At 36.5% G+C, this 18,583-nt stretch overlaps 1 protein-coding gene across 1 annotated transcript in view; it reads left to right on the forward strand.

The window, feature by feature from the left end:
- Ttc6 (tetratricopeptide repeat domain 6) overlaps positions 1-18,583 on the forward strand; it is a 183,707-nt gene that overhangs the window by 53,218 nt on the left and 111,906 nt on the right. Inside the window, exons 4-6 of the mRNA XM_026408982.2 lie at positions 3,031-3,161; positions 6,247-6,438; positions 17,047-17,182. Coding sequence (XP_026264767.2) covers positions 3,031-3,161; positions 6,247-6,438; positions 17,047-17,182 — 459 coding nt within the window. The remainder of the gene's footprint in view (positions 1-3,030; positions 3,162-6,246; positions 6,439-17,046; positions 17,183-18,583) is intronic.

The raw sequence follows: 18,583 nt of genomic DNA on the forward strand, positions 1-18,583 counted from the left end.
TAAATACAATAGTAATCTTGTGAAGAAATGACTGGCACAATATCCAGTCATAAGATTGGTGAGCATTTTAAAAAGGAAAATGTCAGTATGAGTCTGTAAAAAAAATATAGGTTTGGATCATATGACCTGGGATTCTAAATGGAAGAAAGTTTAAGAATGTGGGTTGCCCTAAATCCCCCTAAATTATCACAGACAATTATAAGTGATCGATCACATTCAGAATTTTAAAAATATCCAAAATATGAAGGAAAAAATATATTTCTACAGATAAACATAAAAGTGGCATGTAGCTATAAAAATTGTACCAAGAAAACTGAGATTCAGAATGGGCTGAAGCCTGTGAATAATGCTAAGAATAACAACAACGAAAGCAATTTTCATGTTAGTTTTAGAGCAAAGGGAAGGAAAAAAAGGAAAGACAGCCCTGTCATTATGGATGAATAGTGTAATGACAACAGATGACAGAGATACCTTAATTTATTTTTAGAAAAAAGGTTGAGGTTTTAAATAAACAAATATGACAGAGAAAAGGAAACCGGCCAACTCACAACTTGGTTCTTAAATCTGTCAAGAATGATCTTTAGAAAGAAGAGAAGAATTGATTTAAAAAAAAAAAAGCCAACAACACAAATCTTTGTAAAAGGTCTTCAGAGTTAGATGCCTGAGCCATTGGCTCCGGTGATCACTCCTCGCCTTTGTGTCCCTGTCACAGCAGCTTTCAGGGGTGGCTGTAGTGGGAGAGGAGCTGGAAGCCAGGAGATTGGCAACTGCAAATATGACTTTTAGTTTTTTAAGGGTAAGGACTGTGAATTTTGCAATCAGTGCATTGGTCTTGGATGAGACTCCACAATGACTAAAAGACTTATTCAAAAAGTTGTGTTTGGACCCTTATAAAAGGAAGAGGTAATCACTGGGAGCATGGGTTCCCTAAGGACAAGCCATGGAAGACCAACCTCATTTCTTCTCCTAGAATATCAGAACAGTTAAGATCTGGTTGCTCAATATAGGAGTGTCACGGGAAGCTCACAGGCTCTGGAGCCAGATCTCCAGCGACCGAATTCTCTTCTCTTTACTAGCAGTGTGATGCAGGGCAAACTACCAAACTACTTTTATGGCTGTATAGTTTGAGGAAAATGACAGTGCCTACCTTAGAATGTTGTTGGAAGGATTCTATGTAGAGGCCACAATAGAGAGCACTCAGAACCATACCCAGCACACAGAAAATGCAATGAACAGTAATTGCTATCATCCTGTGAATTTAAGCAATCCACTTATGAAAGCCTCCTGAGAGTTTTGCAGACAAGATGACAGGTGAATTGCAGGAGGACTTAAAATTAGTTATGCAGAGGATGCATGATTGGTTCATGGAAGATTCCACGGAAATTTCAACATATTTCTCAGTCATTTGGATGAGAATGTGGAAGGCTTATTTACTAGTTGAATTTGCAGATGACGTCCGAGACCTGACTGGTAAAATCTGGTTGGCCAGACCTTAAAAAAACTTAGTTGGGGCAAATGTATTCATGGTTCTGTTTTTTTGTTCCAAACTTGTCGATATGCGATGGTAATTCTTAACAGCAGCAAATGCGAAAGACTTCAGGTTTTAAACTATATTGTCATTTTGTGATAGGAAGACAAATGCAATCATAGTTTACCTTTGTTGACAAATGCCATGAGAAGATCCTCTTTCTCCTGACTGATTCATCTTATCGCACTCACATATGTTCAGATCTCAGTGTCCAACCCCAGGAGGGACTTAGACAAATTAGAGAGAGTTTGGAAGAGAATCTTCAAGGTAACAAAGCATAGTACTTCAAAACCATTTTTTTAAGGTAGAGTTGAAAGGACTGGGGATGTTTTTCTGGGGGAATAGCAGTCCCAAAGGAGTCAACAGGGTTCAAAATATTTGAGGGTCTTTTCAAAGTGGAAGAGAGCTAGGTGGTGTCCGTATGGTTTCTGAGGTTCAAATCGAGACTGGTGGTTGTGAGTTGTTAGGCTCAATCATAAGAAACAAACATGAATTCTCACAAATGGAAAAGTTTCAAAGAGAAAATGGCTGACTTTGAATGTATTTGTGGTCTGTGTTCTTGCCCATGTTCAAGCCAGGTGATGACCACCTGGGAAAGATACTGTGGAGGAAATTCAAACACTAACTGAATGGGAAGATGTAATGCTTTGTCCTCCCTGAATGTTCATTATTTTTCATTACTCCCTTACTCAAGAAGTTGTAATAGTGCTGTCATTTCTACTGAGTCAAGACAAAATCCTATACCTAGTTTATAAGAACTTCTCTTGGTTTGGCCCCCTCCTTCAATCAAATCTCTCTGCTTTTATGAGGGAAGGCCTCTCTTTTTCTTTCTTTCTTAAATCTAATCTCAAAAAAAAAAAAAAAACCAGAGCAACCCAAGGAAAAAAATGTTTACATGAAAAATTATCAGAAATTGTGCAAAACTTCTAGGAAATCTAGGGAATCAATATTTAAAATTATTTATGGCACAGAATGTACTTGATTTTTGCCAAGCAGTAGAAATAGAAAACAGTGCAACCGTAAGAAGTATAAATTGGTAAACATTGCTCAAAATAATAATATAAAACACTTGAGTTCTTTTTAGCTTGTGCTAGTTAACCACAAGTTATGCCAAACCTTAAGGAACTAGCGATAAGTTCTGCTAAAAATACCAGTCTTGAAGAGTAAATCAGGCTGGAGATGTAGTTCTGTGGTAGAGCACTTGCCTAGCATGTGTGAGGCCTTGGGTGCTATGCCCACCCTGGAAGGGTTGGGGGAGAGATAAAAAGTGGATTTGTGAATGAAAAATATTATAAATATATTGTAACAATATCTTTATTGCCATGAAGGTGTATATGTAAAAATCTAGGAATGTATTTAGAGGGAAGTAGCTCACCTTTAGCACTTATATTGTGTTATAAACTATATATAGAAATCAGCAGTTTAAATATAAAAACTATTAAATAAAAAAGATCTAATTCTCATGTTACAACTTCCCCTAACAGTATACTTTTTTTTTAAAGTTGAAATCAGGACAACTCTTGCAAATCAGAGGAAAAGAAGTTAAGAGAAAACCAAAAAGTAAACCAAGAATTCCAGCATGGAGATTAGCAAAGTCTTTAAAATACCGTCGTGATAAAAACCTACCTAAAAAGTAACTTCATTAAATTTACAAATTTTACTATCTGAAGAGCTGTCATTCAGTAGCATTGATGCATGAACATGCTAATGTTTTAGAAATTCATATGTGAGATCTGAGTTAAAACTTCTCAAAGGAAAAGTTGGTGTAGATTTTATAGTCAAGATGTATCTGTGCTTCCTTCTATTCCTGATTTTGACCAATGCACTTACTTTAATAAATGTAATTTACTAGCTGGAATAAAAAAAATAGCTCTTTGGGAAAATAGCAAAATTAAATGTTAGCTGTTAGATTTGATAGTTTTGGTCCCTATAATGCTTGATTTGGATAAACTGCTTATTATACTGCAGGTTGATTTTATGATAAAAGACAATCCACCGCAAAATGTCCACAGGCCAACTCACTTAGCAGTTAATGGATTTATTCTTCTCCTCATGTTTTATCTATGACCCCACCAATATTTTTGATAGAGTTTCTCGTCACACAGGAATACATTCACAATTTTGAACAGCACTATGTAAACACAATTTAGATTATGGCTTACGTTTTGCTGTTCACCTGGTTGAAACTCTGGCTTTCTCTTTATTTCACTACTAGGTTTTATGGGTTGGTTTATTCTAGATTATTCTTCATTTAACTCTTTATGGGGGTTTGAAGAAGCTTTAATTATTAGCTTTTGTTGTTGCTTAGGGCACTGGAAAGTGTGCTGGACTTGGAAGACAACCTTTTTTATGGCCAGCCTCAACTTTGTAAATGGATATTACTCACAATTTAGTAGCTGGGAATAGAGTCATGGGAAAAGAATTCCAAAGTTTATGAAACAGTCAAATTGGCATTTAAGTGACCCCATACATGCCATTGCTTATCTGCATTGCTTTAAGCTCATTTAGTTAGCAAGATTATGTATTAAAACAAATAGTGACAGCAGACAACAAGTATTTTACCTTCAATAAATAGTTACTGTCAGATTATCAATGAAGCAGAAACTTCTTGATTTTTTTCCCCCTAAAAAACCTTGCATTTAGTGCATTAAGCAAAGTAGCATGGCCACACACAGAGTCAGAGGCTTTTCTTTTTTATGTCTCCGTGTTTCAAAGAATGACAAATAGTCCTGCTTAAGGAGAGTGTGCTATAAAAACACAGCCTTTCCTGAGCATGCCAAAAATATTTGTAGATCTTATTGATATATGTAGTGCTCTTTTAATTCATTAAAACAGAAATTAGCACTTTACATTAGAGAGAAACAGGAGAAGAAAAATCTGAAGTTAAAAAAATTATAAAAGAGAATCTTGAAAAAAAATTTCTGAACATCTTTCATTCACGGCTCCTTTTTCTTTAATCAGATATCAACCTATCTTTTCTCACCACTGACTAACTCTCACATTATTTTCTTGGGAATCCAGCCCTTTATGGCAGCATATTGTTATTTAGCACAACAATCGAGGGAGAGTCACTTGCTAATCTATGTTGCTAGACTATAATGGGAACATGGGAATGCAGATCAGTTGTGATGCTTTTCAAAGAAAAAAAATAAGTCAGTAATGTAATCTCAAGCACATTCCACTAGCCAGGACCTGTCCCAGTCAGAATGATGGTGCATTTGAGCTTGACATGGGAGCTTACCTTTTGGTCTTCTCTCTTTTTTTCAAAGCCCTTTTGTAGGACCCCGAGTGCCCGAAGCCCTGGCTTCCTGGACACTCATTCCCCAACCTCGCCTTTAGGTCTCTATTTTTCAGGCATTTCTACATGCTTTAGATTTATCTCTCTTTTTTCTTTTTTTTTTTCCTTCACCACAGGAACATGTACAAATTTTACGTCTTGTTTTTGTTGGGCCCTGTTGTGAAAATGTCATAACCATTCTCTCCTAGTGACTGAATAATGTACACACATACCTACCAACAGGGTAGGTGCTGTGCAATGCAAATAATAATGACAATAAAAATATAACAAGTGTTTCTTAAGAGACTTTCACAGACCTGAAATGATAGGACTATTATTTTTATCATTTCTTACAAAGATAAGAGCTAAGATTTTTTTTTTAATTTTGATTTTTCTGCAGCTGTTCAGAGAAGGCAGTGATCCATTTTGCAAGTATTAGAACTGAGATTCAGATCCAGGCCCAGGTGTGCTGGAGTGTGATGGCAGTGGGTATGAAGAAGGAGCATACCTGAGCAACCCTGCCAGGGGAGAAACGCTGTTTCCCCCCATCCTCCAATACTGGGGATTGAACCCAGGGGTACTCTACCACTGAGCTACATACCCAGCCTGTTTTATGTTTTATTTTGAGACAGGGTCTCACTAAATTTCCCAGGCAGGCCTCAGACCTGAGATCCTTCTGCCTCAGCCTCCCAGGTAGCTTGAATATGCAAGTGGAGAGAGGATTCAAAGATGATTTGTACCTTGAAGATGAGGAAGCTAGGATGGTAATTCCTAGCTGGATAGTAATTCCAGAGATGCGATTTAGGAGCACTGAGCACGGAGAGAATAACTGAAACACTGAAGGTAGTTTTTTTCAGTGTAGAAAGAGGGTTTCAAAATTTAGAAGCCACACCCAGTTTGGGAAGCTGGAGGAGTCAGTGACTAAGACAAATCATGAAGAAGGCAGAACATCACATCTTCATTCCTATTTTTGGAAGGTAGGAGAGAGTCAAGTTCCAGAAGAGTGTGAGGGAGATGGCACACTGACTGAGAGAGGCCTGGGTTTCATCCTGCTAGGTGATGGGTGATGTACCACATATGTTATTCTACCTCTTCAGGGGCATTAGCATTTAAGTAGAATAGGAAGGAGGAGAGCACATTGGCTAGATATGGTGTCTGGGACTAGTTACAAAATTGAGGAGAGAAGAGGCTGGGGGGTGGGATGATAATGAATATGATTTTGAGGTGTCTGTAGGACATTTAGTTGAGATATTCAGCAGATGGTTGGATATGAGCTTGAAGCTCTAAACAGTAGTCTGGGATTGTAATATGAAAATTGTATCTGATCTCCTGTACTCACACGTCCTTTTTAGAGCCTGAACTAAACTGTCAATATAAATGCATTTTGTGTCTGAAGATCACAGGATGATAAAAGCAGCTCATGTCCTTTCCTCTGTTGCAGAAGTCTACAAGCCCCTTCCATTCCTCACATGCATGATCTGTGCACCACCATCCCAGGCCGACAGCTGCCCATCGACTTGCACCTGGCCTCTCGCGTGTACCACACTGTCAGCAAGAAGGGCCACCGTACCCTAGTTGAATTTTTTGGATCATGTTTCTTAGACGATCACTTTCTAGACACAGAAAAAGATAAGTAAGTGTTCTTTGGTAATTTTGTTTCAAACAGTTTGACACTGTCAAGGGCATTCTGCCGTTGAGGTTTAGACTTTAAAGGTATGACTCTGTTTTGGGACAGTAGGGAGGAGCCATTTTTGTTCTTTCCCATGGCTTCCCCAGTCCATACACAGAATCAGTATCTCCATTTCCTGATAATATTAACAAGAGCCATGACTGCCTTAATCTGTTGTGTTGCTATGTATGATAGAATACAACAGACGGGGTAGTTTATAAAGAAAATACATTTATTTCTCATAGTTCTGGAGGCAGTTCTGGTGAGGCTCATTCTAAGGTGGAAGAGTAAAGAGCAAAAAGTAAGAGAGTGTGAGATAGTTGGCAGTAGGGGAAGGGGGAAGAGGGACTGAAGTCATCCTTTTTATATCAGGAACCACTCCTGGGATAACTAGCACACTTCTACAGAAGTGGCCCTAATCTACTCATAAGGGCAGAGCCTTCACGATCTAATTACCTCTTAAAGGTCCCATCTTTTAACACCGTTGCATTGAGAGTTAAGTTCCCAGCACACAAACTTTGAAGGACATATTTAAACCACAGCAGTATACTATCATGAGGTAACTTCAGTAGTCTAATTCCCAAAAGGTGTTACATAATTGTCTTATTAGTTCTCTCCTCCTCCTCTTCCTCTTTCTTCTTCTTTTTTTTTTTTTTAATTTTTGTACTAGGAATTGAATCCAGGGTCCTCTACCACTTAGATATATCCTTAGCCCTTTTAAACTTTTTCTTTTGAGACAGGGTCTTGCTAAGTTGCAGAGCTGGCCCTGAACTTGCAGTCTTCTTATCTCAGCCTCCCCAGTAGCTGGGGATTATAGGTGTGTACCACCATAACCGGCTTTATTTCTCCTTCTCCTTCTCCTTCTCCTTCTCCTTCTCCTTCTCCTTCTCCTTCTCCTCCTTCTCCTTCTCCTTCTTCTCCTTCTCCTTCTCCTTCTCCTTCTCCTTCTCCTTCTCCTTCTCCTTCTTCTTCTTCTTCTTCTTCTTCTTCTTCTCCTTCTCCTTCTCCTTCTTCTTGTACCAGAGACTGAACTCAGTGGTGCTTTTCTACCTGGCCTCATTTATTCTTAATAAGAACTCTGAGATACCAATGTGGGAATTGAGGCTCATAAAAGTTAATCAGTTCAGCACTATTTATACAATTAACAAAATTACAGATTTGGCACTTGAGTCCAGTCTTTTGAACTTAATCTCACCATCTTTAGATGTACTTGGGGTCTAGGATCATATTCAAAAGTCATTGCCTCTTGGAGTTCATTCCATTTCTCCTTGTGTCTCAATTCCCCTTGGAATCTGCCTAGTCTTTTGTGAAGAGTATATTACAGCATCTCCAAACGAGGAGAAAAGGAAAGGGAGCTAACCCTGACTGAGTGGTAACAGCTTCTGGAGCACTGTGATATGTGCTTTTGCATATGCTTTCTTTCAAAATCTTCAACTTAAGAAAGAAGTCACAATTTCCATATGGTTAATGAAGAAATTTAGGCTCCAAGGTATTAGGTTACTTGCCTAAGTTCTTATCTTGGAATAGTGATTAGAATCCAGATTTGTCTGAATTTTTCTTAACCACCCCCCCCCATTTTTTTCATTTGTAAACTTTTAAAGAGGCTTTCAAGACTTTTTGTTCTCCTAACCACCCCTCCCAATTAAATTATAATACACTATACATACTGTGTATCTTTTTATAGTACTGAATGTGTGTCTGTGCTTTCTACATAAAAATAAGAAGCTTTCATTATCCCACCCTCCCCATGCTCAAAGCATCAGTTCTCATCCCCATGGGGGGCAATATTACTTGCCCAGAAAGACGCATGCTCCAAAAGCTCCTGCCTTTTAGAAGAGCTAGTGGAAATCCTGAAAAACCACCTATTACATGTTCTAAGAATATTAAAATATTAAATATTATATGAAATAGAGCCTTTTCCAGTACATTGTAATATTCTAGTGAAAATGATATTCAAAAGATTTTAATTATACAATCACAAATTGAGTGACTTACCTACATTTTTCATGGTATACCCTGAACCCATTTCCTTAAACCTTACTTTCAGTGAAAATTGAAGCACTCCAGTGCATTCTTTAACGGTTTAAAATCACCGGTTTCCCTGTGTTTTGGAACCACAATGAGTTTCATTTTGAATTCTTGAAGGAAGGTTATTATTATATTTATTTTTTATTTAGGCAAAAATATATTTTTAGGATGTGTTTGCCAATCATTTAGTTTAAATTGATGAAATCAATGCTTGCTAACTTTTTGAAAAAAATTTATATGTGAAGAATTTTGGAAATTCTTGTTTAAGTATCTCTGGTAGGAAATAGTTCAGCAGGACATTCTTTGAAATGTCCTTTAAAAGCCTAAAGCTGGGAATACAAAGTCAAGACATAGCTAGTAGTACTGACTCAAGACTGAAACTAGTCATTTCCATTAGTGCTGTGCAAGCTAAGTATCATTTTGGGGAATAACAGTTTCTATTATTCATGCAAAGTGTTAAAAATACTGGTTTCTTTCAAATTCTAAAATTTTTTTTTTCTTCAAGGAGACCTCACTTTCTTTTTCCAAGAGAGTCAATAGCACTATTTGACAATGATAATTCTTGGCAATTTGTTCCTAAGTACTAAATAAGAAGTTAATTTAAGTACCTAATATTTAATTCTCTGGCATCAATCTCTTGAGGATTATCTGGCTAAACATAGCTTAACCTTTTCAAAATATATCTGTCTGCTGAGTCTACAAGTTCAGAGAAATATATAATTTTTTTCTGCTGTAATAAGTGTCTGGAGAAAGGTAATCATAAACACAAAATAAATACCTTTTTATTTGGTAGCCTTTTGCTTTATCTGTGCAATGAAAAGTTAACTCCAAAGCAGAATAATACTTGTGGTTATATAGCTTTAATGATTTCCCCACTCTGCATATGGTAATTGTTATTTTTTAGGAACACTAATGATATTTTAGTGAAATGGTAAGAGTATATACTTCAGTTTATTTGAAATAGTAAAATGATGTTCAAACTTATGTCTGGTTAAACAGCAATTTTGATGAGAACTATAAAATATTTCATGTTTTGCTTTAAAAATATTTTTGTACTGTCTAGAGAAGTTAATAGCCATTAATTAAAATTCTTAGAATGGAATTGTAGATTTAAAGTTTTAAAGTAGGGCAAATCATTAAAGATGTTTAACACTTAGGTTAATGTTGCTTTGATGAATAGTCTTCCAGACAGTTCTTATAAATCATGTTTATATCATACAAGACATTCTATAGCTCTAGTTGTTTTTCACTCAAGTTTATGTGTGAACATTTCAATTATTTCATGATATTTACTAATTTAACCAAAATGCAGTGACTATTTTTACAATACTCTTGACACTATTCATTTCCTTGATTTCTTGCCAAATAACTAATTGTCAGTTTTTAATATTTTTTTCTAATCTGGTAAGGAAAAGTGTTTTTAAGATTATTTTTATATTTTATTTGTTATGGTTTGAGTGTGAGGTGTACTCCAAAAGCTCATGTGTGAGACAATGAAAGAAGGTTTGGAGGAGAAATGATTGGGTTATAGCTTTAATCTAATCAGTGAATTAATCCCTGGTGGGATTAATTGAGTGGTAACTGGAGGCAGGTGGGCTGTGGCTGGAGGAAGTGACTCATTGGGGGTGTGGCTACGGGGTATGTATTTTGTATCTGGAGAGTGGAGACTCTGTGCTTTCTGATTATCACATGAACTTTTTCTGTCTGCCGCACTCTTCTGCTGTGATGTCTTGCCTCACCTCAAGCCCCAAGGAGTGGAGCTTGATGTCTGTGGATTGAGACCTCTGAAACTGTGAGCCCCTAAATAAACCTTTCTTCCTCTACAGTTGTTCTGGTGGTGTCATTGAGTCACAGCAGCGAAAAAGCTGACTAAAACATTATTCATTTTCTCCTTCTTCCTTCCTTCCTTCTTTCCTTCGCTGAGGATCTAATCTAGGTCTGCCTATATATTATAATTGCTTTTTACCAATTAGCCACACACCCCTACCAAAAACAGTCTTTCTCTCTCTCTTTGTGGAGTTTACTATCCATCTCTTTCTTCTGGATTTTTAAGTGATCTTTTAATATTAAAGATCCTAATCATTTGGCATCCATACTATTGCCTTTTTTTTCATTTTATTTTTCAGTTTTATTTATGGTGTTTTATACTAGACAGAGTTTTAATTTTTATGTGGTAAAAACTAGAAATTGTTTCCTTTATGTGTTTTAGTTTTGGTACATTCTTACAAGGCCATTTCACACTTAAATTTAAATATATTCTGTTATATTTTCTCCCAAGTTATTTTGTGACTTCCTTTTTAAAAAATATTTTATCCATCTGCAATTTATTTGGTTAAGAAGAATAAACATTATTATTTTTCCCCACTGACTAGCCAATTGTATGACATAAATTATCTAACAAATTTTCTTTTCCTCAGTGATTTGAAATGCCAGATGTATTAGTCCATTTGTTGTTACTATAATTAAGCACCTGAAACTAAGTACTTTATAAAAAGTGAAGGTTTATTTAGCTCCCAGTTCTGGAGGTTCAAGAGCATGATGCTGGTTCTGTTCAACTCTGCTGAAGGCCTAATGGTGGATGGCATCCCAATGTTGGGAAGCTGAGGGAGTGAGAAATCACATGGTGAGATAGGAAATCAAAGAAACAAAGGTATGAGCAAAAATGACCTCTAGGCTCTGCCTCTTAAAGGTTTTACTACTTCTTAACATCACAATATTGGGGATCCAGCTCTCAGCACAAGACTCTTGGGAAGTAGAGGCAAACCATACCCAAACCATAGCACAGATTTTCATACATTAAATTCCAATATGTTTGTGAACTTGTTATATGGACTTGTGTTCTATTTCACTGATTGTTTATGTAAATCTGCCTGTGTAACTTTTTGACTCATTCTTAACAAAGAAAATTTAAGAGATGGTTAACTGTGGTTCTTTCATTTTCATTGTAGATAGTATACTCAACCCACACAAAGTAAAACCACCTTGTCTCATTTTTTGCTTTACATATATATTATTGTTAGCTCTTTCTTACATTTTAATTTTTCTTAGTCATGCCTCTTCTAGATCACATCAATTTGAATGTTTATAAGCTAATCAGAAATTTATTTTAAAAATATTAATATAATGATTTTATTAGTGCATTAAATGATACATAATAATGGGGCTCACTGTGACATATTCATATATGCACATAACATAACGTGCTCCATGCAGTCTCCATGTCTTCCCCTTTCCCTCCCCTTTTCCCTCCTCCTGATTGCCTTCCCTTAAGTACCTTGCTAGTCATCCATCCTTTATTTATTTATTTATAATTGGTGCATTATAATTATGCATAAAAATAGGATTCATTGTGATATCTTCATACATGCACATCTTATAATTTGGCCAATTTCATTCTGCAGTTCCTCCACTTTCCTTCCCTTCCTCCTAATCCCTCAATCACCCTGTATTCATTTTTTTTGTTATAGAAGAAGTACTTGGTATTATTTTTGTCATTTTGTTCTATATCCTCTTTCTCTTTTTTTTTTGCTTCTTTGCTATTTCCTATAATCTGTAATATTCTCCAATATTTATCTGTGTTTTCGTTTGTATCATTATCTCATATCTGGTGTTGTGAGAGAGAAATCTGCAGCCAGCCTGTTTTTATTTCATTCGCATGTGATCTTGTTTCTCTTCTTCTCCTCCTAGATACTCATAGGATTTTAAATTAAATAATTCCATAAGCACATCTTTGAGAATGCTTTGCTTTCTAATTAATTTTTTCCACTAAATGGAAAGCCCCTCTGATATGCTAATGTATTGCTCCTTGGTTTGGGATTTTTTTTTTTCTATTTTGAGTAATGTTTCCATTATGTTTATTTCATGTATTTCTTCAGGAATAACATTTAGCTATTTGTTAGCGCTTCATTAACTGTTTTTATTATTTTGCTTATATTCACCTTTCAAACTTCTGTTCATCAGTGGCTTCATTTTCTAAGGCTTAAATATTAACAAATATCATAATGACTCCTATTTCAATACTGTTACAGCATTTTTTTTTCTTATTTTTGTTACTACTATTATCTCTTGGGAAAACTATCTTTTGTTTTATCTGAACTTTTCTTACTTGTTTCATGAAAACATTTAAATATTTTCTTAGAGACAGGTTCTATAAGGTAGAACCTTTCTAGATTTTTTTTTTTTGTTTCCTGTATTAAATCTTTTCAAAAGGACATTCTTTCTGGATGTGGTTAACACATGATTGTAATCCCAGTGACTTGGGAGGCTGAGGATCACAAGTTTGAGGCCAGCCTCAGCACTTGAGGCCCTAAGCAACTTAGTCAGACCCTGTCTCAAAATAAAAATATAAAAAGGGCTGGGAATGTGCCTCAGTATTAAGTACCCCTGGAATTCAATTTCTGTTACCAAAAAAAAAAAAAAAAAAAAACCAAAAAAGACATTCTTCATTCAATTCTTTGAATACTTTATTATTTCTTATTCTTTAAGGCTTTCTTCATATAACTAATATTAGATTTTTCTGTGTACTCATCTTTGAATGAAGATAGGTCATCTCTGGCTACCCAAAGTTAATATAGGGTAGATTTCGCTGGCATTTCTTAACTGTTCATCTTGGAGGCATTAGAATATTACTTTTAGGTCTCTGGTAGGAGAATAATCACTCATCCTATTTTTTCTGACCTAAGCTAGGAAGAGTTTGGGAAGCTGTAATTGCAGAGAGAAGCATCCTTTAATTGCCCATGGTAGTCTGCATTTGCTCCATTGTGCCTCAGTTTTGGAATCAGAGCATCTGCTTATATTAGGGTGGGAATGTAATCTTACTATTGCTTGTTCCTTCCTAGAAACTGAGAATCCTGTTTCTGAATCTGAGCCAGGGATGGGGACTTGCTAACTGTGGGAGACTTCCCTGATGTTAATTATGCAACTACTGAAACCTCTGGAGTCTCTGAAAAATTCTTACTTTTATATGTGTTCTTACTTGATCCTCCCCTTCTCCCACTGTGTCATTGTCAAATGATGAACCTTTTCTGATGCCAGACATAGAGGAGCATCTTTACTTACAATTTTGTTTTTTTAAAGAATGATTTTTTTTTTTTAGTTGTCGATAGACTTCTATTTTATTTATTTATATGTGGTGCTGAGATTCGAACCCAGGGCTTCACACATGCCAGGCAAGTGCTCTACTGCTGAGTCCCAGCCCCAGCCCCTTCACCTACAATCTTTATACTTCATTTATAATATTGTATTCTATCATCTGTTTTCTGTTTCTTTCCAGCATGGGTTTCTGGGAGTGACCTAACTCTTACATTCCCCATTCTCCACATCGTCTGCCATGTCTTAGCTGTTAGGCTGATTCTGACACCATCTTCACCTCTTATGTGGCTTTGTTCAGTGCTGCATAATCAAGGCGATGGCCTAAGATATTATACCAAAGAGCACAAGATATAATTCCTGTTTGAGGTCTAGCTGGTGATATGTGCCATAGAAGTACATATATCAGAGATTTGATGTCTTATGTCCTACTCCCCTATACCATTCATGTTATAAACAAGGAGACAAAGTTTTGTACCACACATCATGGCTGGTGGTACAGTTAGAGACAGAATCAACAGTAAACTCATTTAAATTTCTATTTTATTTACTTTGAACAAATAGTCCTATTGGTATGCCTTCAGCATATTTTAAAAATACAGATTGGAGTAAAAAAAAGCCATATCAGGATGGTCTATCAATGTTTGATATTCTATTAGTACATTTTTTTTTTTAAAATGGAAATACCCAAACAGGAAATTATTTGGAAATTTATCTGTTCCCATAACTCCATTATGTAAAAGCTAAATTTTTTTGGAAAGTAAAACAATGTCATTCCACCAGATGTCACTGTTTGCATGTAGCAATGAAGTCACAATGATTTAAAAATACAATGCCCCCCCAATCTTATTGTGTAAAAAAAAAAAATTCTATATAATTATAGGTGTGCTCTTTTTGTAGACTCACCATTTTGAGACTATCATCTTTGATTTTTAAAAAGCATACAGAGTATTCACATTCCTCTCTTGAAGTTTTTAAAGAAAAAAATTATATAAGGCTACAGAAAATGATTTGTAGATTAGCATCTTCAAGAAGATGAATTCCTGAAGATTTTTCCCAGACCTTCGGAGTCTATTTTTTTAAACATTCGCTGATGTAAGCTAATGCTTTCCAGGTTGTGGATTCAGACCCCATAAATAGGTTGTAAAATCAGTTTAGTGCTTTAAAGAAATGGTGTCTAGAATAAAACAGCCCATCATAGCAGAAGGGCGTGGTGGAGAAAAGCAGTTCAGGACATGGCAAGCAGGCAACTGAGAGCTCTACTTGCCCAGGACAAAATATAAATCTCAAAGGCACACTCCCAGTGACCTACTTCCTCCCGGCACACCCTATCTGCATACAGTTCCCCACCCAATTAATCTATATCAGTGGATCAATCCACTGACTTAATCTAACAACTCTTATAATCTAATCATTTCACCTCTGAAAATTGCACACACTTTTTGGGGCCACCTCATATCTAAGCCGTAACACCTGGGACCCATTCTCCTCTCTGCTTCCTGGCCTCCATCTGGGGAGCAGTCCTCCTCTGCCATGCCCTTCTGCTGTAAGGTTTTGCCGCACCTTGGGCCCAGAGCAGTGGAGTGGGCAGACCATGGACTGAATCTCTGAAACCATTAGCCAGAAAAAGTTCCCTTCTTCTAAGTTGTTCTTGCCAGGTATTTTGGTTGTAGTGAGGAAAAGCTAACAAATGAGAAAAAGGGAGAAAAAAATCCCACCCACTATAGTTAACCCATCTCTTCAAGAAAGGTATTAAGCCCTCCATAAGGGCCCTAAATCCATGACCCAAACACTTCCCACTAGGTCCCAGCTCCCAACACTGCTGCTTTGGGGACCAAAGTGCCACCCTTTCCCCACAGCCTAATCTTAGAACTTTCTTATTGGTCTTGATGTATTTATACTCTGGATTTCCTCTCTTAGTCCCTAGTCCTGTTCCTGTTCTTTCATTTTTGTAAATATATCTATCAGTCAAGATTCAGTTGCAGAAAATAGAAACGTCTTTAGTGAAGGTATTGAGTAAGGGCAAGTTCATGCTTATAAAATCAATGGAAAGATCACCATTAGTCAAGGAGGGCTTCAGGAAAAACCCACACAGCGTGCTTAACTGGCTGCTGCTGCTCTTCATCAGGAAGGTGGGAAGCTGAAAGCCACACTGTCAACATACCACCTTAGCTGAGATTCAGGTATTAAGTGGCCTCTACTGTCACCACCTTCGACTCTGGAGCCACACTATGTCTGTTTAATATGCTCACTGGCCCAAACGACAATTTACAAAAAGAGTAACTGGGACACTGCTACCGAAGAACCAGACAACTTTGTTCCAACTGTGCTTGCCAAGAGAAACCCCAGAACTTTCGGCCTTCTGAAGTGGTTAGTGGGACCTACATCATCTCATCTAGAACACTGGCTACAGCAGGGTTTTTACCTCTTTATCTTCAGAGCTCAGGAAAGCACAGTAGAATGGAGTGGGTGTTGGTGGCAGTGACATTTAACAGGCTGGGAGTTGAGATCTAACTTCTCTTTGAATTCAGATATTTGGCAAGGTGAGATAGGTTGCTTATTTTCATGAGTCTACTTTGGAAAATTTCTATCTTCTTTAGTCTGAAGTTGGGCAGACTACCCCTTAGGAGCTGGTAAGATGGAATTTGAGAGTTTTAGCATATTATCAACAAATACAATGTATATATTTATTTTTTTACATCTAGTGACTCATATGGGCTGTTCATATAATAGAAAAGTTAAACCTCTGAATATTTTTATGTGAAATTGATAGAACTATAGTCTGTAGAGGCCCATTTTTTATTCATTATGTATTTTATATTTAATAGTCAGTTACACAATCCAAAAATTAATGTATTTTCAAGCCACCCACAGGTCAGTCATTAATGATACATTCTGCCTGCAAAGTTTGATTTATCTCATATCTTGGGGATAAATTAAGGCTTTTATTGATATTTTTTTAATCTATATATATATTCTTAGATATATGTAGCTGGTAGCCTACCAAGGGAAGATCTGACACCAAAACAGTTTTCTGTACATCTCAGCAAGATGTGGATCAAGAAGACAAAACTGTAATGTGAGAAGGCAGTTCTGCTCAGGCTGGTGTTTTGCCCCAAATCTTTGTTGTGAGTGTGGAGTGTGGAGTAGGTTAGAAGTCAGGTCATAGAGAATTTTGGATCTCTTCTATAATTGGGCTTTCATAGAGTGAATGTATTATTTTTCCAGTATAATAAAACAAAACCATCACAAAGGTTACTATTAAGAGGTACTCAGAGCCAAACAAATTATTTTTTGGGTTCTCCTTTTTGAGTATTTGATCTTTTCACAATTTTTACTTAGTGACAATGTCAAATGACCATATGTTTATTTTAACGGAGGTATGAAAAGAAAGCAAACATTTATTTGCTTTATCAATAATGTAAAGAACACTAATTTTTAAAAATTACATTTTAGAATACTGTATGGAATTCCTGTTAAGAGAGAAAACGAAGACTATGCCTGTGTCCCTCTGGTGCCACCAGGGACACCTTCTGAATTGGCACAAGGAACTATGCAATATGTTCACAACCTGCAACTCTCAGGAGAGGAGGTAAGAACTTTCTTCAGTATTACTTTTATCTACCTCATACATTCTCAAACATTTTGGATTATGACCCTCTTGACACTCTTAAAATTACTGAGGTTGTAATAATGGTTTATTTGAGATACCTATATTGACATTTACAATATTAGAAATTTAAACAAAATGCCAAAATATTTATTTTTAAAATAGTAGTAATAAAGTCATTTGTTAATATAAAAATGTATTTTTTATGAGAAATAATTATGTTTTTAAAAACAAAAAACATAGTGAAAAACTAGGATTATTTACTTACTTCGAAAATTTCTTTGCTGTCTGCCTGTATAGAAGACAGCTGGATTCTCAAGTCTACTTCTGTGTACAATTCTGTGGGTGGTTTGATTGAAATAATATGAGAACAATTCTAGTTTTTAAACAGATATGTAGTTGAAAAAGAAAAAAATACCTTAATGCCATTTTTTACATAATTTTAAGATATTCTTTAATATATCCAAATTTAAGAAGCAGTAGTTATCTTGAGAGTTTGCTGTGAGACTTCCACTTCTGGGTAAGGTAGGGTAGAATCAGTTTTCCCTCTTCTTCCTGCCCATTACAGGTCAAAAACCTGGGCATGACAAAGGTAAGACAACCGTTCATGTGGAGAGAAGGAGGCATACTAGCTAGGAGCTTTAGGACTCAAGGAATGACATGGGTTTTCTCTTTCTCCTTCCCTCCCTCCTTCCCTTTTCCTTCCTTTCTCTCTTTCTCTTTCTCCTTCCTTTCCCCTTCCTTCTTTCCTCCCTCCCTCCCTCCCTCCCTCCCTCCCTCCCTCCCTCCCTCCCTCCTTCCTTCCTTCCTTCCTTCCTTCCTTCCTTCCTTCCTTCCTTCTTTCTTTCTTCTTTCTTTCTTTCTTTCTTTCTTTCTTTCTTTCTTTCTTTCTTTCTTTCTTTCTTCATAAATCCTAGAATTGAGCTGAAAAAGCTGGTAATCTGGAAATGCTAACAGGTAAAGACAAAAAAGAAAACAAAAAAATCCAATACTTGCTATCTCTAGCCAAAGAACCAGGAGAAGTGCAATCCAGCAGAACAGAAAATCAGAAAATTTTTAGGAAAATAACTGTTGTATTCCAGAAAAAACTGTCCCCATCCTACCTCCACCAGTAAAGGGAGTAGAAAGAACACTAACACTTCTGCCAGTATGGTTCCAAAAAGGGCTGCGTGTCCAGCAGTTACTTTGATTCTAATGGAGTGGTAATGAGACACCCCCATGCTGCCAGATGAGACCACAAGGGATTCTATCCCCATCCTAGTTACAAGCCACACCCCTCCCCAGCGGTGGAATCAGAAGAGGTCTAGTAGAGTGTCAGTTAAACAGGAGGTTTAAATAGGATCTAGAGTCTTATGGCTTAAGACCCCAAATATCCAAATTTCA

The sequence above is a fragment of the Urocitellus parryii genome, chromosome 6 (genome assembly GCF_045843805.1).
Source record: "Urocitellus parryii isolate mUroPar1 chromosome 6, mUroPar1.hap1, whole genome shotgun sequence".
Classification (NCBI taxonomy): Eukaryota; Metazoa; Chordata; class Mammalia; order Rodentia; family Sciuridae; genus Urocitellus; species Urocitellus parryii.